Source organism: Mirounga leonina, unplaced genomic scaffold (genome assembly GCF_011800145.1).
Source record: "Mirounga leonina isolate KUSES-001 unplaced genomic scaffold, KU_Mleo_1.0 Mir_171, whole genome shotgun sequence".
In the NCBI taxonomy this organism is placed as follows: Eukaryota; Metazoa; Chordata; class Mammalia; order Carnivora; family Phocidae; genus Mirounga; species Mirounga leonina.
Window position 1 is genome coordinate 1561131 of NW_023270436.1, and position 24219 is coordinate 1585349.

At 60.7% G+C, this 24219-nt stretch overlaps 1 protein-coding gene across 1 annotated transcript in view; it reads right to left on the reverse strand.

The window, feature by feature from the left end:
* Positions 1-2622: 2622 nt before the first annotated feature.
* ADGRD1 (adhesion G protein-coupled receptor D1) overlaps positions 2623-24219 on the reverse strand; it is a 127609-nt gene continuing 106012 nt past the window's right edge. The window contains exons 20-27 of the mRNA XM_035016701.1: positions 21971-22115; positions 19385-19451; positions 18642-18708; positions 12224-12315; positions 8385-8511; positions 7102-7143; positions 5756-5848; positions 2623-4606 (exon numbers count right to left, since the gene is read on the reverse strand). Coding sequence (XP_034872592.1) covers positions 4511-4606; positions 5756-5848; positions 7102-7143; positions 8385-8511; positions 12224-12315; positions 18642-18708; positions 19385-19451; positions 21971-22115 — 729 coding nt within the window. The 3' untranslated portion in view covers positions 2623-4510. The remainder of the gene's footprint in view (positions 4607-5755; positions 5849-7101; positions 7144-8384; positions 8512-12223; positions 12316-18641; positions 18709-19384; positions 19452-21970; positions 22116-24219) is intronic.

Sequence of the window (24219 nt, forward strand, 5' to 3'; positions counted from 1 at the left end):
GACTCATTGAAACAGTCGTCCATGCTGATCGCTGCGATTCCCGCCCCGATGGTTCAACACACGCAGACCACGTGCCATGTGCATCAGCAGAACGAAAGAGGACAATCAAACGAGCATCTGGACGCAGAAGCAGCATTTCACAAAAGTCACTATGAGCACGACTAAAAAGAACCCTCGACCGAACAAAGTGCTCACGTGACCAGCCCACGGGTAACACACGCAACAGTGAACGGGTGAAAACTTGGTCTCAAATGTCAGGAGCGAGACAGGGAGCCCGTCCCCACTCCCGTCCAGCACGGAGCTGGGGGCCCTGGCTGGGGGGTCAGGCAGGAAGAGAATAAAAGGCACCCAAATCCTACAGCAAGGCTGCAGGATCCGAAATCCACATCAGCAGATGAATAAAGAATGAAAGTGTGGTGCGTGGACACACAGCGCATACTGACCGTCTGGGACAACGCCGAAGGACCGGATGGGCGCTGTGCAGAGATGGACACCCACTGCGTCACCTCACTCACATGGAGAATGGAAACCGGCCCAACCCGCGGAAGCAGAGTAGACTGGCGGCTGCCAGGGATGGGCAGGGGCAGGGCAAGGGTGAAGGGGGTCAAGAGGTACAAACATTCAGTTCTAAAACAAGGAGGTCCCGGCTAGAACGGACTGCATGGTGGCCGCTCGTTGAATCCGTGTCCCATCGTCTGCAACCATGTCTGGTGACGGACGTGCTCAGTGCGGGGACCGTTTCACCACGTACACGACCATCAGATCATCATGTTGTCCGCCTAAACCAGGATAATGCTATGCATCGATTCCCTCCCAATAAAAATAAATGAACTAAATCTTTATCTAAAAGTAGGGATTGGGGCGTCTGGGTGGCTCAGTTGTTAAGCGTCTGCCTTCGGCTCGGGCCATGGTCCCAGGGTCCTGGGATCGAGCCCCACGTCGGGCTCCCTGCTCAGCGGGAAGCCTGCTTCTCCCTCTGCCACTCCCCCTGCTTGTGTTCCCTCTCTCGCTGTGTCTCTGTCAAATAAATAAAATCCTTAAAAAAATAATAAAAGTAGGAATTGGGCCCATGATGTGAAGAGAGCACGCCTACCTCCCCCGGCCCCAGTCCTCATAGCCAAATTCCCTAAACGTGTAAAGGCCTATTTGCCCCCAGGAAGATAAGGACGCGTGTGTGTGGACGGCAAGGTGTGCAGGAGCTGCAAAGCTGGGGGGGGGGGGCCCCTCCGGCGGGAGGAGGCGGGGACTGGGAGGCATCAGGGCCCCTCCAGGTGGCCATGTGACCCACCGTGGAGCCACCCACCCAAGCACCCCACCTGTCTGCACCTGCCTCCCCCACGTGGCAGGAGGAGCGAGCAGGAACCGCACTGCAGACGGACGGACGGAACGCCCAGAGCAGTGCCGAGGCATTTTCGCGGGCCGTAAGCGCGGGCTGTGCGGTCAGTCTGAGAGCAGGAGGCCCCTGACCCACGGCCATCCTGCTGCGGCTCGGGGACGTGTCCACACACACTCCACACCAACCACAGGAGCATGGAATCGAGAGGCGCTCCGGGCGCGCAGGTGAGAGCCCACCGGAAGGACACGTTTTATCCCCCTGGACATCCAGAATTGCCAGCCCCCTTCTGAGAGAAAGGAAAGGAGGCGAGGCACAGGAGACCCGTGCAGCCCCGCAGGGATCAGAGACGCAGATGAGGGCCGGTTCACACATACTAAGCTGACACCAGGAATACGGACGGCAAACACTCCCTGCTGGTAAAATATCCGTCTGTCTCAGGGGCAGTGAGCACTGACCCCACAACCGTTGGTAAACAACGGGCAAAATGTTTCAGGAGCCCTGGGATTACTTCCTTTTCGATGCAGAAAACCAATTTGAACTTTTAACCTGGAAAATAACATGGGGAAAAAAGCCATAAGCAGAACGACATCAAAGACATCAGTGTCTATCGATCCCGCTGCCTCGTACATGTGGATACAAAATACATCAGAACAGTAACGTAACAGGCGGACCCAGAAAACACGTACGGGCTGTATGTAACACACAAGCATGGAAATCACCTCCTCGTAAGATAATTCACGGGCTTGGTAAAACATGGCACACAACTGGATGTTTTACGCACATCCGCTACAAGGAGAATTACGAACAACACGTAGCAACTCGGAAAGTGGCTGAGAAGAGCAGAAGTCTGCATGCAGGCGGCGGCAGGGGGCACACGATGAGGACAAGGAAGGCGCGTCCGCCTGTTTGCAGGGACGCAAGAGCCATGTGGGAGAGCCGTGCGCAGGGCCGGGCGGCTGGGGCCGACGGAGGTTCCCGCACACCACACACCTACGCAGGGGGACACAGGCCTGAGCAGGGCCTCTCCCCATCGTCCCTCCCCAGGCCCAGGGGCTGGTGCTCGCCCCCTGCCGCCCTGCCCGGGGGAGGGAGGCTCCCGAGAGCCAGGGTGTTGTCCACCACGGTGTCCCCAGAGCTAGGATGTGCTGGGTACACAGTAGGTGCTGAATAAATGTCTGAATCCCAGGGCGGGATGTCACCCATGTGCGTTTCTCCACATATTTTTGTCTTGAGACTCCATCCCGCTCGCCTCCTATAAGCAAAAAACTTTAGGACCACACTTCATCTTAAGGACATTGAGAGTTTATTTCATAAAAAATCACAACATGTTTTCACTACTTAGTGGCATTCATCATTTTTCCTGTGCTGTGAACTACTCTAAACACACGATTCTTCCCAATTTATCATCTTGGGCCAAATTATGTGTAGATAACAAAGCACTGCAGAAGCCAAAGTCTATAACCTATAAATAAAGTGCACTGCTTTCCTTCATTAGAAATAAAAAGTTTGCTCATTACTCCCCTTGATATATTAGCTATGTAGAGTGAATATGCTGAGCGTAAAACACAGAGTTTCCTAAAGGAAAGACAGTTCTTACTCGATTTGCTTCACCAGAGAAGAAAGAGACGAAACTCCAAGCGTAGATCTCAGGAATACAGTGTTCTCACTTCTAGGTGCTTGCGGGCATGACGAGGATCCAACGCCCAGTTAACAAGTGGTCTGGTTTCTGGAATCCCGAGGAAGCCTGGGCAGGCGCTGGGCACACTCGGCTTTTCACTACGCACACGGGGTCTCGGCAGCGCTCCAGCCCCCTGCCCGGCCCCGGGGCCTCGCGGGGAGGCAAGAACAAAGACGCACCGCGATCCCCACGTGGCTCTCGGTCAGACCCCTCCCCGCGCAGGACATGCCTGTGGGTGAGCGAGTGATCGGGGTGGCACCTGAGCAGGAGGGGGACGGCACGCAGAACCAGGAGGGAAGGCCCCCCGAGAACGGGCGGGCGTGTGGGGCGAGCAGGGCTTACACAGCTTACAGAAGATTCTCCAGTATCGGCCACAGGTCTGACCGTCGAGGCACATGCTCACACACACTGTCACCGCGGACGCCCCGGTCTGAGCTCTCCCAGCCTGTGTCCCCATAGTCAGTGGCACTGGGGGAGCTTCTAAGGTCACAGGCCCTGGCGTCCCAAGGACCCTGCCCACACACACAGCGGTAACGGCCACCCCATCTCCTAGGGCACCCAGCCCCAGCTCACAACCCAACAGCAACTGGAAGACACAGCCGTCAGGCCACCCGCCCCAGGCCCGTGGGGCGAGCAGCCCTGCCGGCGGCAGTCGGCCTCTGCGGCCACACGGAACGCGCTCGCCCCCCTCCACGGGCATGTGCCCGTGAGACGCAGAAGGCGTCTGCAGGTGACCAACAGTTAGCTCTGGGGAAGTGAGGCCGTGGGAAACCCCTGCGGGGCCGCCGGGACGAGGGAGGGCTCAGGTGCTCGCAGCGGGGCCGGGACGAGGTGGACCGTGAGTGTGGAGAGAGCACCCGGAGGGGGGGACTGGGAGCTCTCCCCGCAGCGGGCCCACCCCGCTCCTCCCCCAGAAGGGGCATTCACCTGCGGCCAGGCCTGAGCGGTCAGCGCCCACAGCACAAAGGCCCCGCACTGGAAGGCGAGCGTGGCCCGCGGGGCACCAGCCTGCACAGGGCCCCTCTTCTCAGAGCTTGTGACGGCTGATTCAGCAGGTTGAGGACATTCTTCACCTCCTCACACACCCGTCTGCCTCCGTCTGACCCTCGGGGGCTCCTGGGGGCCCTCACCTCCCCCACAGGACCTGGCCCCTCTGGTCCCAAGTCCCCATCACGGCGCCCAGGCTAACTTGCCCTCCTTGTACTGTAGCCCCAGGGTCCTGTATGCCCATGGCGGGTGCCCCGGGGGACAGTCACTTGGCCACGGGAGGACCAGAGCCGGGAGGGCCGCCCACGACCGTGCATCAGGCTTCGGGCCCAGCAGTGGGCTCTGTCACACGGGAGGGTCAGAGGTGAGGAAGCCTGTCACGGGGGCCAGGATCCCCACATCCAGACAGCAACAAGGAGAGGGTCCCACGGTGAAGGCAGAGTGTTTCTTGTGTTTAGTTTGCGGGGTGTGTTCTGAGCAGCAAGATGGCCAGTCAGCGGCCTCCCTGCTCACACGGTGGACAGGTCCACGCGGTGGGCAGAATGGCTGCTCTTGTCCCAGGGGCTGAGCTTGGTGGACACAGTGCCTGGCCGGGTCCCATTCATCTGCAAATCACAGAGGAGTGAGCTGTGAAGACTGGGTCCCAAGATGGGAAACCAGGCCCCAGGGAGTGCGGAAGCGCTGGGCCAGAAAGCTGCGTGAGGCTCCCTCCACCCCAGCAGGGGCGCCCTCCCCCGCCACTTCCGAGAGCTGCTGTGTGCACGCGTTCACTCGTTCACTCGAGCCCCGCGGCCCGTCTGAGCACTCACCCCCGTGCACTCACCGCGCTCGGCCCGCCCCTGCTGCGGGCTCTGGGGTCACAGGAGCGAACAGTGCTCACGCGGGTACCCCGTGGGAGGCGCGAGAGAGCCACACGCGCATCAGTGAACAGAACATGCGGGTGGTGGCCGGGGCTCGGCGCCGTTACTCCGCACTGCCCGGGAAGTTCCTCCTGAGGGGAGGACCCCTGAGCCGGGCCCTGGGCTCGTGCAAGAGGCAGTGGCGCCATGAGAACACGCATCATCTGGCCCAGGCACCTGGGGGTCCTGCTTGTGTCTGCACTTCCTGCAGGAGGGTGAACCAAGCCCGGTGTGGAGAGGACAGGCTTGTCGAGACCCTGAGCACCGAGACCCCCGTTCTCGGGTGTCTGCAGAGGGAAGAGACCCCTGCAGGGGAGGAGCTCCCTGAAGGCCGGGCTGTGCCTGGTGACGTTCATGCCTCCCCGGGGCACCAGCAACATGCCCAGGGTCTGTCTCCTGGTCAACTGATCCTTCCATCCTCCTAAGTCGACACGGAAGTCGTGCCCCCGGGAAGTGGGCAGGAGGTCGTGGGAAACCACAGGACAGAGGACCCTGCCGTGGGCATAACGTCACCACAGAGCACAGGCCGTCTGCCGGCCACGTCAACCGTGAAAGGGCTGGGCAGGAACCACGAACACCCGAGCCTCACGACCACAAGCCCGAGCGGGGCAGCTAGCTGCCTGCCAAGGTCAGGCTCAGGGAAGCAAGGAGAGGCGCACTGGGCGCTCTGGGTTTAGGAGGCCCAGGAGGGCAGAGGCCTGGTGCACCTCAGCAAAGCTGGAAGCCACTCTGGCTCTCCAGGTGACAAGGACAGAAGACAAGAGCCTGCGGGCCCATGAGGCTAAGGGTGCAGGCACGCAGGGCAGGATCGAAGCGAGAGCAGCGGATGCAGACAAGACGCCGCAGGGCACTCACGACATCGGAGCTGAAGGGCTTCGCGTTAGTGTTGCGGGTGGAGCTACTCGGGAGGGTCCAGACCTTGGTTTTATGTCTGAAGGCAGCTCTGACCTTTGAGGGCAGGACAGAGGGCTGGTTAGAAGCAATTTCAGTGGTGGAAACAGCGACAACGAGAGGTTGTTCCCAAAGGACCCTAGGTTTTGTGCCGAAATAAAGTCCCAGAATACCAGCTGCAGGGTATGGGCAGGATTTGGAAGCTTCATATCCAGACTCACTGCCTCATTCGGCAGGTGCAGACTCTGCCCCCACCACCGTACCAGGGCCTGTGGAGGGAGAAAGCTGGATCTGGTGTGGTCCCTGCTGGCCTCATGCCAGTTCCGGACAGGGCACCGGACATGCTCAACAAGGAATGGTGGAGGGGCAGAGTGTGACCAGCAGCATAAACAATGGAGAAGAGAGTGAACAAATGCAAACAGGGGGTGGGCCGTGCATGGCTCAAAGCCACGTCCCCTTCCCATCTTGTGGACCATAGTTTTGGGCCCTGCTCGGCTGCTCCCTGGCTTGACAATCATGGGACCCCTCCGCCACTGGTCACCATCATCTTCAGCGACTCACCCTGCTCCCCCCCGCCCGCCCGCAGCATCCCTTCCCTCCTGCCTGACCTACATCTCCGTACGAGCAGACCCTCCGCAGAAACAGCACAGATGGGTGGTACCTCTCCGTCTGTTCCCACTCACCACTCCAGAGGTAGCTCCCCATGACCGAGCCTGGTGGGGTCTCAGATGTCAAGCCCACGATGTAAGCGTAAGTATGGGTCTCGGGGAACGGGGTCTGGAGCAGCCTCCACCCTCCCCATGGCCAAGTGCATGGCAGGTCAGTGCCCAGACTGCACTTGAGAATGAGCCCACTCCAGCTGCCCCAGTGCCCGTGGAGGGCACGTGACACAGTCCCCCCTAAACCCTATAGTCAGGAGCCCTCCTTCTTACGCCCCAGACAGCTTCTTCATGCCTTTGGGGAGGACTGCTGGAAGGACATCTCTCCCTAATGTGCCAGACAGCAAGCAAGCAGGTCCAGATTCTGCAGGTCAGCTGCCCCCCACCGTCTCCATTGCCCCTGTCCTCCAGAGAGCCAGCAGGGCCTGTGAGATGCCAGGAAGGGGCTCCTGGATGTTGCTCAGCGACCAGGATGCAAGAGAAGGGCTGACAGAAAGCACCCCCACTGCACACAACCTGTCGCCACTACCAAAGCCTCTTCAGGTTTATGCTCCCAGACACCAGCCCGATGGGCAAGACTGTTCCTGCGCCCTGTGCCCTTTCAGAAATGAAAACACCGCCTCACGTTTTCAGGAAGTAGAACAGACGTACCTCTGAATTCAGGAGACAATGGAAAAGGAAGATGAAAAACCCCTGGGGAGGAAGAGAACACAGGATTAGGCCTCGCATTTTGTCACGGCACTTTCCGAGGCTCCCTCCCAAGGCCACGTGGGTTTGGGAGTGGCACTGGTGTGGCTCACTCCTGGGAAGCCTGCAGGTGAGCTGGGGGACAATCCTATGGTCTGGAGCCCCTGAGAATGGAGGGGGTCCTTGATCCCACGTGAAATCTAGCCTAGGGGCAGGCACCACTGTGACCTACTATGGTGTTTGGGCAAAGGTACAAAGACAGGCGGATTCCCAGACAGGACAGACCCAGGAATGAGGAAAACGCAGGGGATGGACCAAGGAGAGGACGTCAGACGGTCAACTAAACTGAGCCTTGGTGTCCTCATCTCAGACAGCATGATAACAACAATGAAATGGGCATGAGAATGAAGATGTTCCCAGAACTCTGCAGACAGCTTCGGTGCGTCCAGTGCTAGGCAACATCTCCCGTGATTTATCTCAGTTACTGCTGAATCTGCCCCAGTCGTGGGTCCAGTTATTGTTCCCATTGTATGGAGGAGGAACTGGAACGCAGAGAAGGTAAGTGAGGTACCCCGGGACCCAGGTGTGTAAGGGCTGTGGCCAGGACAACGGATCACATTTTTCTGTAAACCACCAGCAAAACAACGCGTGCAGCTGATTACAAGTTGGAAGCCCGACACGCTTCCGTAAGATGCAGTCTGGTCAGGACCCAGACCGCAGCAAGGGCTGCGTGGGTGGGCCGTGCTCACGCTCACCAGGGTTCAGCGTAGGCTCAGCTGTGTGGCTGTGGGTGGTGGTAGGCACTCACTTCCACCCTTTCTTGGGGGCGTGTGGGTTTGGGGATGCAGGCTCTGAGCACCCCAAGTCTCTGGTTTCCAGGCTGCTGCCCCTTCCTTCCCTGCCCCTCCATGACCCAGACCTGAGGAGCACATCATCAGCATCCCTCTGCGCTCGGCTCCCTTTGCAGAGCTGCACACATGCAACTGTCTTCCCTTTCAGGCCCAAGGGTGCCTCCCGCCGGTACCGGCCGGCGCGATGAGGCAGCCCTGCTGCAAACAGGGGGGTGGCCCTGCAGGCCCCGTGGGCAGAGACGCTGGTGCGTGCCCCGTCAGCACCTGTCTTCGGACCTCGGGCATGCCCGTGCGGCAAGAACAGAGGGGGGGTCTCTGTCCTGCCCGGGTGGCAACCTGCTCCACACACACCCGCTCGTAAGCTGACAGCCTGCCTGGCAGTCCCACGGCGCTCACCTGTAAGGAGTTGAGGATGGCAAATATGTACTGGAAGGCCAAGGCCTGGCTGTTGACGGCAAGCACACCAAAGATCCACGAGGTTCCCAGGATGGGCAGCAACACGGCCACGGCTTTTGCCGTCAACCTGAAAGAGAAGTGGAGATGGCCACTCTGGGGGGCAGGCAGGTGAGGTGGGTCTAGGGGACTGTCCTCTCAATGTGGGGCCTCTGAAAGGGAGCAGACACAGCCCTGCTGGGCCCGGCCCTGGTCTCCATCCTGCAGGGAACCCTGGGTGAGGAGTGGGCCGCTTGGGACCTGAGACAGGGTCCCTGGCCACGCCAGCAGCCCTGCCCCCGCGCTCCTGCTGCTTGCACTGGGCGCCCAGCAGCCATCATGCCCTCTGGGCACCCTCAGCTGATCACCCGGATCCAGCCGGCCCCAGTGCTCGATGGAAATGCTGACCCCAGGCACCCACAGAGGACAGCAGAGCCAAGGCTCCGGTGTGGGCCCAGCAGGGTAGGACGCATGCTCAGAACCAGCCTCACAGGCCGCTTCTCAGAATGTGGGTTCCGTGGAGTGGGGTCCCTGCTGTGTGTGCAAGCCCAGAGCAGAGCTAACACCCAGTCAGCCCCCAGTGAGCGCCAGCCGAGCGAATGAGGCAAAGCCCACGTGGTCGCCAGGCTCCAAGCCGTTTCTGACAGACCTCGCAGTCTACCCCGACTTCTGAAACAGCTCGGCTTTGCACACTGGGGGTTGTGCACCCGGGCTTCAGAGGCAGCCTGCAGACAGAGGTGCGCTGCACTCGTCACTGGGCGCACGGACAACACCCCTGCCTCCCTCGCTAGACCACGAGCTCCCACGGCTGGGCGGGGGCTGCACCGCAGCACCCCCAAAGTGCAGCAAAGCACCAGGGCCCAGCAGCTCTCAGGAGCTGACCGCTGAATGAGGAATGAATGAGCGAGTGAATGAGGGACAGACCGACCAGTGTGCACACAGCCAGCCTCTCTGGGAGGAGGTGCACCGCGGCCACACTGAGCTTCCTGGCGGGACACCCAGGATCCCGGCCCCGGCAGCTCTGGCCACAAACCCTGAAAACCAGAGAATGCTGCTCACGGATCACCTGCCTGGGGAGCGGCAGCCCCACGTCTTCCTAAAGTCAATACAGTCAAAACACCCAAATCTGGGAAACAAAGCATCATGGACTATGTAGCTTCATCTTTACATCCTGGAAAATCCGTATGGGAAAAGAGCCGTCTCGAGAAATGGGTCTCAAATTGTGCTGTTTTTTCTTAAAAACTGAAGCATCGAAACGGACGATCTTGGGGAAGACGTGTCCAGCTGGAGGTCTCCGAGGCCTTTTGTTAACACGGCCAGAGCTGTCGGGGTCCCCTCGTCACGTGCAGAAGGAGCAGGTCCCTGCACTGGGAGGAGCCCCCGGGCAGGTGGACGCACCTCATCCCGCTGCTCCCCGGGCCGGCCCTGCGTGGGGCTCAGTCCACATGAGCCTCCTCCGCGTCCTCCCACGGCTCGCGGGGTGGGGGTCCTCGTGGTCCTCAGCCTCACCCCTGCCCCCAGGAGCCTGGATCTCACTTGTGAAAACGGAATGTTCCCTGCTCCTCTCCGGGGAGTCTGGACTCCCCCAGGAAACAAAGACTAGGAGGACGCGGAAGCCCCTTCAGGCTCCTAAGGAAGCATGTTGTCCTGTTGGTCACTGAGTGTGCAGTTGTTCCCCCAGAGGAAACGGCCACATTGAAACCGAGGGCCGGGGCGGAGGAACGAGCCCAGAAGCCGACCAAGGATGCTGCAGGTGCCGACCCCCTGCCTGGTCTGGAGCCCGGGGGGACTGGGCCACACGGGGGACCCCAGAAGACAGTGAGAGGGCCCCAAGGAGCCAGGCTCGGCCGCTGGAGGACAGAAGCCCCAGCACCGGTCACGCAGCCGGGTCACACCGCAGAGCCGAGTCTGTCCAGAAACGCCACCCTGCGCTCTCCCGGGAGGAGCGTGACCCTGGGCCTTCGGGTGCAGGACACGGGAGGCCTCAGCGGTCGGGCCAGCAGCCGAGGTTCTGCAGAGACGGGGAAATGTGCTCCCCGTGCCCGGTCCCTGACCCCGGGCCAGCCTCCACTCGAGGAGCAGAGAGATGCAGGGGTGGAGGAAGGGAGGCTGCTGCCTGGGGGCCATGACAGGGGACGACGGGGCGCACGGTGTGGGGTGAGCTCGCGGCTGCTCTGGGCAGTGAGAGCCGCGGTCCCGGTGGGGTTGGGCTCAGACAGCGGAGCCAGGCCTTCTGCTGGAGACAGGGCTGGGGACACTGGCTGGTCCTGAGCCCGGCTGCAGGGAGGGAGGGACAGGGTCCTCCTTGGCCAGGCCACCGCGGGGCAGGACTGCCTCCTCCCGCCAGGGAAGAAGAACGGACATGCTCCCTGACCCGGGAGGCCCTTCCTGCCCCACGGTGCTGCCCTCGAAGGTGTCCGGAGACTGAGAAACCCCCCGAGGGCCAGAGCTGCCTATCAGCCCCATTCACGGTGTTGGGAATTCATCACAGAATAATTGTCTTATCGATTTGCTGCTGACATATTTACTGCTTTTGCTCTCAGATCGGAAAAAATTTAGTGTAACTAAAGTAACTTTAATTATGTTGGTGCTTGGGAAATTAAAAAATGACTAGCATTTTAAATATTTTAAATCTATAAAATGGAGGGCACCTGGGCGGCTCAGTTGGGTAAGCGACTGCCTTGGGCTCAGGTCATGATCCTGGAGTCCCGGGATCGAGTCCCACATCGGGCTCCCTGCTCAGCAGGGAGCCTGCTTCTCCCTCTGACCCTCCTCCCTCTCATGCTGTCTATCTCTCCCATTCTCTGTCTCAGATAAATAAATAAAATCTTTAAAAAAAAATTCTATAAAATGGAAATGACCATCCAAGACAAAATGTCAGCCCAGTGGGGCCAGCACCCTGTCATGCCCACTCGTGTCCCTGTCCTAAATGTTCACAGCGGCCCCCAAGTTCCCTGTGAGGAGCCACCTCCCCCACTTCCTGGCCCGTGGTTTGGGGGTACTGAGTGCACCCCAGAGCCAGGACGGACCGTGGGACTCAGGCCCGGGTGAACTGGTCACTTCCATTCTGCTGTGACTGGTTCCGGGGTGGGCGTGTGACCCGACCGGAGCCCCGGGCTCCAGGCTCAGGACCTCTGTCTGAACAGACGGGATGGAGGGTCTTCCCGTGTCACCAGGAGGCAGGTCCATCTGAGCAGGAAGCCGACGGGGGACACAGGGATGAAGGATGCAGGAGGAGCTGGGTCCCCTGGATTAAGCAATTCGAGACTCCCTCCTGGGCTCTGTGGATCCCTGTGTGGATCAATCCCCCTTTCCTTCAGCCAGTTTGTGTTGGGTCTCCTGTCACTTGCAGTCAGTGCAGCCCTCAGTGGTATGGGGTCAGGACCCCTCGAGGGCAGGGGGCTTGGGGGGAGTCCCTCCCCAGGGGACCGGCCCTGGAGCACCTCGGGAAGTTCTACCCCGAGGAGGTTCCTCCTCATGACAGCCCTTTACAGACAGGAGAGCAAGGCACGGAGGAGGCTAATAGCAGGGGCTGAGACAGGACCAAATCTAGAATCTTCCTCCTTCGGTCCTGCAAGTGGCCTCTCACCCCAGCGATGGAGCAGCCCCCAGATGGCATCTAGTAGACCCCCTGCTTTATGAATGGGGCAGCAAGCCTGGTAAAGGGCTGGTCCTGGTCAGAGGTGGTGACTAACAGCCAAGCAAGGACTTGAGTCCCGGACTCCCCAGTGACCCCCACCCCACTACCCCCGAGCGGCTCTGTGCAGGCAGGACCACCGCTGATGGCCCAGAGTCCAACTTACTTGAAGGCACTGGGGTCCCCGTGTATCTTGTAGTTGTCGGCACTGATCTGTGAAATGACCCTGGTCACAGCAACGAGGATGCCGACATTGACCTGCACAAGGGGAGGATCAGGACACAGGGTGAGGGCCGCGGCCGCAGCTGCAGAGCCCTGATCCCACCAGGCAGCCGCCCATCCCGCCCCCAGGGCTCCGAGTGAGCAGGTGGCGTCTCTGCAGAAACCGACCCCCAGGGGCCCCTGAGCATTTCACTCCCCTTGGTGTGCGCAGTGGGACCCTCTGGGGGCACATCTTTCTGGCCCCCAGCACAGCAAGGCAAGGCCTGGGGTTCAAACCTCCCTTCAGCATTGCTCAGTCTGTGCGCCCCTGCACCACATGCTCGTGCCCTTGCTTCCCGATCTGATGAGAAGCAGTCGACATCCACAGGGCGAACAGACCGTTGCAAGGACGAGAAATCCTCTCCATGAGCCCCCTGTGCACCACCTACTCTCACTCCCGGCCCCACCCCGGCCGAGGCTCGGCCCCATGGAGGCCACAGCGCAGGGGACTGCACCTGCCCAGTGCTCCCGTGGGTCAGTGGGCTGGGGGGCGGGGTTGAGGGGCTCTCTGCAGAGGCTCCAGCACAACCTGTCCCTCCTGCGTTAGCTCTACGGGGCCCTGGCCGAGCCCGGCAGCAAGGGGAAGCGAGCGTGCGGATTTCCTTCTGCTGCCGCTGGATTCAGGGCTGTGCTGCGGCCGGGACCCCCTCTTCCCTCTGGAAACCTCGGGAGGTCAATGCCAAAGTCGCTGAGGAGTCCAGCTACAGGCCAAAATCCTAGGTGCACTTCCAGGCCTGACCACGGGCAAGGACAAGGCTCTCCCTGGCAGACCTCCCGGGAGAAGCGTCCCTCCCCACCCAGCCTGGTGCCCAGCAGAACCGGCCGGCACTGCGGAGAGGAGCTCCAGAGGAGCACCCGGGATGGCGGGGGGCGGGGGGCGCTCCCCACTCAGCCCCAGCCTACACTACTGCAATCCGCCAACGAAGGGTCGCGGGCAGCCTGGCTCTGTGTCTCCACCGACGCCTCCACCCCGGGCAGCTCGGCCCCTGGCTGCGGACCCCCGTCACCCACCTCCTCTCCCACCTGCACGAGGATCCCAGCAGAAGTCCCCCAGCGCCGGGGAGGAGGAGAGGACTCACCGGCAGCGCTGCCCTCCCCTGCCAGCCACGTTACAACCACGAGAAAACCGCACTCAGCCACGTGGAGGAAGGATGGGCAGAGCGCGGCCCCAGAGGTGCAGGGCCTGCGTTCCAGACAGCGGCCGCTCACAGGGGTCCACGGACAGTCAGCTCTGAGAGCCGCGGGTGGTCACGTCGGCAGCACCCTGCTGCTCCCCGTGATCGGAGGCGGGGCCGCCAGGAGCGCCCGTTCCACCGAGACTCAGCTGCTTTCCTGAATAAACGCTTTTTGGCTTTATGCTTTGGGGTAAAGTCTAGATTCTGATGATTCCTGCAGCACTTCCCCTTCACTGTCCCCCAGAGTCCTGCCCCAGCAGGACCAACCGCACCAGAACACGCAGAAACCACCCATCCCGACCCAAACAGGCACCTTCTAAAATGTGTTCCAAACTGGCAAGCCCCCGTGGGTGCTTTCAGCCACTCGGACCGCGGGAGCCCCTCCCCAGGGAGCCACCGTTCCACGGCCCCGAGCACCACCTCACGGGGGCCTGGGCCCAGAGCTCAGCACACGTGGCATATGGGCGATGCCCAGGCCTTCAGTTACTTCCCTTCTTCACTCTCATCAGTAATGTTCCCTTCAGACCCCCTCCCGACGTCCACGCTCTGACCCTGGGAATTCATTTGTCCAGGGGCCCGGAGTCTGTTCTGAGCCTGTTTCTACCTCTGGGTGGAGCAGATGAACGGTCTTCCCGGACCCCAGACGGCGGGTGGAGCTTGGGATCTCTGACTGCAGGCCCGTTATGCCCTAGAAGGCTGGGTGGGAAAGGAGTCGTGGCAGAGCCTCAGGCAGCCCCGGGGACAGGGGACGGCCCTGGATTTGCAGGCTCGGTCACACACCACCGCTTACCTCCTGCAGTGAAAACAATTCACCGCAGAACACGGGCCCTAGTCAGAGCCCCTTGTTCGTGCAGTGGAGGGGCGCTCTGATCCACCACCCCGTGCCCTCCCCGACCTCTCGGCCCTTCCTGGAACAGGTGTGTGATCTGCCCTGGACGTGCACCCCCCGCCCTGCTTGGGGCTCGGCCCGGTCGGGCTCCTCTGGGCTCCTCTCCCCCCCCAGGAAGCTCTTCTCCACGGTCCATCCCCAGACGGCGGCTCAGCCTCCCAGGGCGGCGGCCAGGCTGTGGGGGCCTAACGTCACCGCGACAGGGCCCTGAGCTGCTCCCACCCACCCTGCCCGCCCACAGGCCCCACTGTCCGCCCCAGAACAGGGGTGGGTGGTAATGTTACTGGTTACTCTGTTTTCACCATGGACCCAGCCAGAAACTGCCAGGGTGACACATCAACACAAGATCTCCGGCGTCTGATGCTAACCCCGAATTCAAAGTGAAACACAACAAGGAAGCTGTGGGCCACACGGGCCATTTCTGTGGGCAGACCCACCCCTCTGTCTGCAAGCTGTGAGGTGAACGCGAGCTTCCCTTCTCTCCTTCCACCCCACCCCCAGCACCAGGATGGTCTTCTCACCTCCTTTTTCTCCCGGACTCCCCAGAATGGCTCTCTTCTCCCCGGGGCCCCAGCCTGAGGCAGAGTCTTGATCCCTACATGCTGGGGTCTCAGCAACGTCTTCCCACGGGCTCTCTCTGCCCCTCGGCCCTCACCTACCTATCCAGAATGTGTCCCCCTGACACCCTACTCGTTCCCCTGGGGAAAGGCCATCCCAGGCACGTGAGGACGACTCTGGGACGATGACAACTGGGAACGGCCTCCAGTACCTCCGTTCCTACAGCTCCTGCACAGAGAGGCCTGGGGGCTGGTGGGCGGGGTGGGGTACCCCTGGGAGGCCAGAGCCTGCTGCCTGCAGGACAAATGCTCCCAGTATCACCTGCTGCTCCTCCTGGACACCAAAGGTCTGAGAGATGGGGGCGGGACGTGTACATGTGGGTTAGCTGTGCCCCTCTACTCGCAAAATTACCCAGGGAGTGCGGAGGCCGGGGCTGTGGACAAGGCTGTGGCCAGGAGCTGTGGCCACGCTGTGGCCTATGGAGGATGGAGCAGCCCTGGCCGCCCAGTCCTGCACAAAGGAGCTGAGGGTGAACACCGGCCTCACTCCCCTCCCACTCTCTGATCTCCTGCTGGCACCTCCACAGGCCAAACCTCCCCAAAGCCAGGAAGCAGGAGCGTGGTCCAGGTCCGTCCAGACCAGCCCCTGGGGCACGGCCAGGCCGGCAGGGGGATCCCATTGGGAGGAGCAATGGACTAATGTCCACACCACCCCAATCCCCCTGTTACCCAGCCCTCCCACCAGGGCCCCCGCTGGGCCCCCAAAGCTCAGAGCTCAGACCACAGCCTGGCCCTCCAGAGGCTGGGGCACTGGGGCCACAGAGGACCTAGGAGGCTCTGAAGTCACCCTCATCACCTGTCTGTCCCCGTGAACACCCCAGAGCAGGTGTCACCCGGCAGGACACAGGCAGAGAACAGGAGCCAAGTCAATGCCACGGAACAACAGGGCTGACACCACCTGCTGTCCCTCTCATCCCAAACAGACAATGGAGACACCACGATGGTGTCCCAAACTCTGTCCTTCTGGAAAGCCTTCGCCGGGAAGGCACTGCCCCACCAATGTGCAGCCTGAGCACGGTCTGTGCAGAATTTTAATGAGGAGGGAATTAACAAGTCCTCAAGCATCTTCCCTCACATTCAGTTCTAATTAACCACCAGGGCCCAGGGCCTCGGTTGGTGCCAACGAACTTGGAACAAAGTCAGCTGGGCTTTCAGATGAGGTGCCAGGGAAAGAAGCAGGGACAAGAGAAGGAAGGGTGTGGAATTTATGAGACCCCCACCCCACGCAGGGAGGAGCAGTCCAAGTCCCTGCTGACCGCCCTCAGTGGTGACCTGTCCTCAGATGGCAGGCTGGGAGGGCGATGGGGGGCGATGAATGAGGACACTGAAGGGACAGGTGTCTGGGAGGTGCCCCTTCCCTTCTCTGTCAGCATGGTGCCCCAGCTAAGGTGAGACTCCACACCCTTCAAAGGCAGCAGCTCAGAGGCAGTGCCATGGCCTGGGTGACTGCCCTGGGGTATGTGGAGGGCACGTCCTGGGGTCTCAGCAGAAGGGGTGCACATGGAGAGCCTGTCCTGGGGTCCTGAGACAGGGGTGCACGTGGAGAGCAGGTCGAGGGTCCCAGCATGGGAGGGTGCACATGGAGCACATCTGGGGTCCTGGCCCAGACAGTGTGTGGAGCGTGGGTTCTGGGGTCCCACCTGGGGTCCAGGAGATTATATATGTGGATTTGCACAGGGTGGGCAGGAAGGGCCTGGGAGGCCCTTCTGTGGGCCACCTCCTCCTGATATCAGTGCCCAGCACTGCTGGGGAGAGATGTCCAGATGGGATGGCAGAGACAGCCCGTCCCTGACCAGGCCTCATGCCAGATACACACCCACGTACCAACCAGGACGCGAGCACTAGCATCCTTTTCCTCCACAGATCCCCATTGCCTCCTGGGGACCCCCAGCTCTGGCCCCTGAGCATCCAGGTGATGCTGGCCAATCATCCGCTCCCATCCCCAGTGACTAGTTCTGGGACAGACATGTGGCCCACAGCAGCCCATGAGAACTGCTGTGGGACTTCCGTGGGCACCACTGGGAACAGTTTCCCTCCTTGCTCTGACCGCACACCCAGAGGACGTGTTGTGTCCCCGCCAGGGAGAGTCTGCCTGAGATGCAGCCAGCGCAGAGGCAACGGGCCATGGGGCAAGCAGGAGACACCTGCTGACATCACTGAGTGCCTGATCCGCTGCATTTCCCAGGACTGAGCCTTCCCTACCTACAGGGAATTGACTGGTTGGTTTTTCATTATGTTCAATTAGCCAACATATAACTACCTACAGAAAATTTAACCTGGTATGTGTTCCTGGGGAGGAGGGAGAGGGGAGGAGAGAAAGAGCAAAGGGAGGAGGGAGGAGAGGAAGGCGGAGGGGGAGGGCAGGAACAAAGAAGGGACAGGGAGGGGAGGAGAGAGGGGGAGGAAGGGGGAGGACAGGAACAAGGAGGGGAGGGGGAGGGGTTAGGAACAAGGGGAGGAGGACTTCCACACTAACACCGCCCCCCCACCCCCCTCCCCGGCGCCCCGCTCCAGGCCTGGCGCCTTGGGCTGCCCCTCGGCGGAACCGCGAGCACCATCCCTCCGGCACCTCCTCCCGGCGCAGGCAGGCACACGTCACGGAAAAGCACTTCCACGTCTCAGGGGAGAGTCCTACATTGAGCCTTTCTTACTAACACTGACTTCCTGGGAAGCATCTGCGGGGACACCTGGACCCCCTCCCCGAGGAACACCAGGGACTTGGCCCACAGGAACCGCCCGCACGACCTCGGCGCCGCCGAAGCTCCCCGGGTACCACATGCGCGCACCCCAAGTGGGGAAGAAGCGGGTATCTGTGCCCAGACCGGACGAGGGTGCACACCTGCCGGGCGGAGAGGGGCTCCCCGCCACCGCCCAGGGCCCCTGCCATGCGTGCACCACCCCTCCTCTACGAACTGCACCCCGATTTTCTCGTAACTTCCTGCCCCACCTGGAGTCCACATGCTTTTCGGGAACTTGGACCCCGAACTCCAGCCCCAAGGAGAGCGCCGTGACCCAGGCCTGGCCAATCAGAGCTCTCCGCTCCTCTAGCTCGTGAGAGCTGGCCAATCAGAGCACTCCCCTCCTCTAGGCGCAGTGAGGGGCCGATGATGGGCAACATTCCAAGCCAGGCCCATCAGAAATGATGAAAGTCAACCCAGGGCTTTCATGGGAAATGTAGGAGGAACAACGGCTAGAAGAGCAAAGGCTGTTTTTCGAATTTTGTGAGATTCCCGAGCTCTTTAGAGCGTCAGGGCCCCCCACCTGAGGACGGAGCCCCCTGGCCGGAAGCAGGAGCCCCCACCCTGTGCGGCAGCCTCACTTGAGCACTGGGCCAGGCAGAGCAACTAGCGGGGCCCCTCGGGTCGCATTCTGTCCCCCGTGATCTCGGGAATTCTGCGGGGTGGCCCCCCCAGACGTGCATGCCCGTCCCTGTTGCAGTTGCGGCGGCAGGTCGAAAGCGAGACCCAGGAGGGAGAGACCCCACCGGCACACTCCGCCAGTCGCAGGCTGCGTGCACCTGCGCCGCCCCACACGCCATCTGGGCACTACACACCGGGGTTGGGGGGAGGCTGTGACAGGCTGTGGACGGGGTCGCAGGGCCCACAACGCCCAGCCCCTGTGCTCCCACAAGCAGGGACTTACCACTATGATGGACAGCGCAGGGGCCACGAAGGCCCAGATAGCGCCGCTCGTGATGGACAGCCAGCAGCTGTGGATGGAAGCGGAGCGTTAGGTCCACCACTGTTCCTCTGCCCCGGGGGCTCTGGGCACCTCCACCCAGAACAGTTGCCTAGACAGTATCTTCTTCCACTACGGGGCCCATCTGAGCAGCCAGAATAACACTGAACCCCAACAGATATCTCTGCATCCTATCCACGATGATTTCCTGCCTCTCATTCTTGGGGTGAGCAGCCCTCGTGCCTCTCTGCCCCCTTCCTCCCCTGACAGCTCCAGGACCAGGACAGGGCATGGCACCCGCTGAGGAGGGGCATTTCTGGGAAACCCACAGCGAGTCTCAGTGGCCCCTCTGCAAGGTGTACGACGAACCCGGGCTCCCGAAGGGGGTCGACTGCACACAAAAAGCTGTGCATCCCCACATTTTCCAGCAGAATTCGACATCTAGGAGGATCCAACCGTCCTGTCCTCTCGGGAAACGGGGAGCCCCCTGAACCTCTGCTGGGGGGGCGGAGAATGCCTAGAGCACAGTTGGGGCTTTCTTGCTCTCTCTGGCCTCCTTACTGCCTGGCCTGGGTGGGGGGGGCAGCCCTGTACAGACAGACGGTGCCCCCAGAAGAACATGGGACGACAGGGCAGCTGCTGGGGAGGGGAGACTCACAGTGGTCTTTTCCCTCCTGCCAAACACAAGAATGTGTCCATTCACTTACTTTTTATTTGTGCCGTAACTGTTCATGGCAGATGACACTGAAATGATACAGATCAGGAGAGGAAAACCTGCGGAGAAAGAGAGCAGGAAATCATGGCCGCTTGCTTCGAGAGCCCTCATTCCTCAGTCATTCATTCCTCTGCGCCTGGTGTGTGTGAACTGCGAGCAGGAAGTGCTGAGGCGCAAGCAGCCGGCCTCCAGAAGCCTCAGTCTAGACGGAGGGTTGACTCACCCTCACGCACACGCACACGCACTCACATGCACCCACACGCACACCACGCACGGAACTCAGAATCCTATCCCTTACAAATCCACACCTGTTTCTGAAAATGACCCATCTGGCTGCCAGGACAGCAGCATGTCCTGGGGGCCTCCGTCCAACCCGCTCGCCCCACAGCGGCCTCTCCCCTGCTCTCCTGCCCTGAAAGAGGGGGGCCTGGGGATCCCTCCACCTGCTGGCTGGCTCCTCGAGGGTACGAGAGAGAAAGGGCTCCTGACGAGGAGGCTGCGTTCTGCTTGTTCCCAGAGCGGAGGCTGGGCTGGTGACCATGCATGAGTGCCCCCCAGCCTGCACTGAGCCTGCGGCCGCAGAGAAAACAGACCAGAGCCTGCTCGGGGCTCTGCCTGGGCGCCTCCCAGCAGCAGCTCCTGGCCTTTCTGGCTTCAGTCTGAACAGTCTTGAACAGGAGTTTCCTGGAGCGCTGTCCTATCTCTGATCCACTGCTTCCATGTCTAAATAGTTCAAATACATTACAGAACATCCAGGCCTCCACAGAGGAGACCCATCGGCCTCTGGGGAGAGATGGCCAGGCCGGGGGTCTCTCACAGTGGCCCTCTGTCACACGAGTGTCCCACAGGGGAGCATGACCTAAGAGAAGGCAGACTTCTCCCTGGTGCTACACATGCTGGACTCCTGCCTAGACGGACCCAGAGCCACAGGAGATGAGCCGGCTCACTGGGACCTGACTCCAGCCCAGCGGCCCACTCCCTGGGGGCCTCTGTGTCCACAAATGTCACAGGGCATCCTCACTGACTGGCTCACTTGTGGGAGGATCACATGGCACCTGAGATGGTGAGAGGTCAGGGGAGGCATCAAGCCCTGGGCACCATCAGCCACCCAGCACCCCAACAATGCGACCAAGGCCCCCCAGTTTCACTGAGGAAGCGCAGGCCGAGGGCCATCCTTCCTCTGGATCCACAGCACAGCAGGCAGGCAAAAGGGCCCCATCCTGGTGGGTTCTGGAAGGTGTGGCAAGGACCGGAGGTGCTGGGGGAGATGAGTTTCAAACTTGGTGGTCAAGGCCTACACCCTCCTGCCCCAGTCCTGGCCTGTGTCGGTGGCTGGCATCTCTTCGCTGCCTGAAGTAAAACGGAGGAGTCAAAGGTTCTTTTTCTGCATTCACAGCTCATCTGATCCCAAACGCAGTGCTGGGGGCTCCCTTGTCATTTCTTCCCGTGTCCGCCTCCCGGTGCCCAGGCCACCCCATGGGGCAGCGACAGAAGCATCTGCCTGAGCAGAGGGCGGCCCCACTGTCTGTGGTCTCTGAGGCAAGTGGCAGGAGCCCAGCATGTGGCTGTGTGTGTACTTTTTTTTTTTTTTAAGATTTATTTATTTGAGAGTGTGTGCCTGGAGTGGGGGGAGGGGCAGAGGGAGAGAACCCGATGTGGGGCTCCATCCCAGACCCTGAGATCACGACCTGAGCTAAAACCAAGTCAGATGCTTAACTGACTGAGCCACCCAGGCACCCCAGTGTATGTGTTCTTAAGAAATATTTCAGAGGTGGGAGGATGAGGATGCAGGAAAACAGCCAGTAGGAAAACCTGGGCTCTGGGGCCACGGGACACCTGGGTCCGTTCCCAGAGCCACCTGACCTGCTGTGTGGCCTCGAGGAAGCGCCTGACCGTCTCTCAGCCTCCATGGTCTCCCTGCGGAAATGGAGGTAAGAGCACCCTGCTCCCCATCTGTGTGAGGATCCCCTGTGTTGTGGCCACGTGTGTGAAGGACGAGGCGCTCCACGCACCAGGGCAGTCCCTATAATCATCTGCACCGTCATTAACCAACTCCGGCCCCTCTCCCGCTGTGGCCATCCCGGTAGCCGTGCAGGCACATACGGGCCTCTGCAGACAGTTCAGGGTCCGTCTAGCCCTGTCACGTGGACACATACTTTGTAGAGCGGAAGACGCGCTCTCTTTGGAGTGCGGTGGTGCTTCTCTGGCCCGGGGAGGGGCCGTGGGAGCCACCGGCCAGGACGGAGCAAAGCGCCCAGGGAGCGGATACCAGGAGACCTGACACGGGGGCGGCGGCCTCACAGAGAAGGAGGCCGGAGACAAGTGGCCTGCCCTCCTTCTGCCAGAGGCTTCTGGATGCTTCTTTGGGTGTGGGGGAGGCTTGTTGGCCAGAGGCTGCTGGGGCCACCAGGCTCGTTCTGGGCCACGGGTCGTGGACAGAAGGGACACGTGCCTTTACAGGCAGAGTATTTAATTCCCAGTGTGAGGCCCTTCCACGTCCTCTCCTCTCCCCCCAGCAGCCAGCAACAGTTCCAGGCGGCAACCCCGCCACGTGGGACTGCCACGAGCACAGCCCCACCCACCACCACGGCCACGGGGGACACGGAGCGGAAATGGGAAGTGAAGGCGTGCGGCTTTACAGCAAGCAGAGCTGGGTGCTGCTTGTTCCCACAGCGCTGGGCGGCCCAGACCAGCGCCCCCGCACTTGGCACTTCCCCGGCTCCCTGGAGCTCCGAGCAGCCCAGGGAAAGGCGGCTGCAGGGAATCCCGATTCGGTGCGTGCCTCAGATGAGTGGGAGCTCACCAGAGAAAGGTGTAACAGGAAAAGAAAGCAGTTACGTTTCTCTCACTTCTGAGTTGGTCATTGGACACGCACATCCACAGTGGGGATGTGCAAACTCAAACATTCCTCACAATCTCCTCTCCTCCTCCCACAGGGATGCTTCGGGGACAGAGATCACGGTTCACTCACCTTACAGGTCTGATCTAGGGCCTGACATCTAACAAAACCTCAAGTTACGTTCTTGATTTGAACACCTCCAACCCCCAACTCAGCATCAAAACAGTCCCACGGGTCTCAAGGCCAGGGAGGACTCTGCGGGAAGAGGCCTCTGTGCAAGGGGGGCTCCCTGCAGCGTGGTCTCCCCGCGCCCTGGCTCAGCCTCCAGCTCTTCTGCATCAGAAACGGAAGGTTGAGAGGGCCCAGCTGCGTGCAGACTGTCTGTTTAGGCCCAGAGCGAACCCTACCCCAGTCAGAACGAGAGAGCCACTTCCGGAGCCCCGAAGACATCCCCCAGGGGGAAGCTGACGTGCAGATGGCGGCAGGCTGCCAGTCCGGCCCAGGGCTCCCTCTGCAGAGAGCGGCATCCGGGCCTGCACCCTCACACACCTGCAGGGACTAGGCTGGTGTGAGAAACTACACCGTCCCAGACATGCTGTCAAATAGGACTGTAAACTCGGGCTTCCCAGATCGCCTCACTTTTCAAAAGATCTCTATAATTTCTACAAAATCTCAAAATGTTTAAATATTGGTAAAAACAACTCTTTTTTCCTCCAATACTGCCGACCAAATAAGAGCCCGGGGGGCTCAGTCTCCAGGGGTGCTCACAGGCTGGATGTGGGACATCCTGGCCGCCGCACGCAGCTCCCTGCGTGGCCCCAGCAGTGGGGGGGGGGGCGCTGCAGAAAGCCAGGAGGGTGCAGAATGTACCCCCCTCACCCCAAACACATCACATCAAGCAGCTCAGAGCACAAAATAAACATGTTTATCTGCTCCCTGCACAACGAGGGCTGTGAAAGTTAAACCCATCTGAAGAAACCCAGGAACAAGCAGCAGGTCGCTTTCTCGAAAATGCAAGCATGGCAGGGGTCAGTGACACTCTGCACAGACTGGCAGGAAGCAGGCACTCGGGATGGGGTGGGCAAGAAGGAAATTCACGGAGTCAAGTCAGTCTTGACTTGGGGAGGGGGCTTCCGGAATGAAGCCATGAGCGGCTCTGCAGACCCACCCCTCAGTGAGACAAACCTGACTGATAAAATTAGTCTAAAAAAACTCCCATTGAAAGTCTCTGTACATTTTCGTAAGACCATACAACAAATTAAGAAAGACTAACTTAAGAAAACCTACTAAGTCTTGGTAAGAACAGAGGATCCATGACACTCGACTCGAGCCATGACTTGCTCCACCCCAAGGAGACAGGCCTCCCCCACTGGGCCCCTCAGAGCTACACTATCTCATGGGGGTGGGCCGCCTGCATTTCTCCTTGCAGAAGCTCTATCCCAGGTAAGAGCAACAGAGATCAGAGCTCCCTTCCTCCATCCAGCCGCAACCCATAGTGTGCAGGACCTGTCCCTGCCGTGACTCGTGGAGAACACAGGGCCCCGACTGCCCTCCCCTAAGAGCACTCACAGGGCAGAGGCTCCACGCTGGAAGAGGCAAGCTGACCTCAGAGGCTGCCCACCCCGCCAGGGCCGTGCTCTAACGCTGGGGTGCTGTCCAAGAGAAATGAGCCGCGGTCCCCACCCCAGCTCCAGAGCAGCGCTGCAGGGACTCTTCCCAGGTATGGGGGAAACAGACCATTAGCTCAGACACCTCCAAAGCACTCTCCATGGGAACTGATTTGTTTTGGAACACAGCATAGGGAAGTTCAAGCCTAAGAGCATCTGGCCTCTTGGAGGCATGTCATATGAAGGTGAAATCACACCCAACCTACTCCCACCTGCCCCATCCTATCCCCCCACCCTCACCTGCCCTGTCGTACCCCCACCGGCCCCATCTCATCCCCATCCTATCTCCCCACCCTCACCTGCCCCATCCTATCCCCCCTA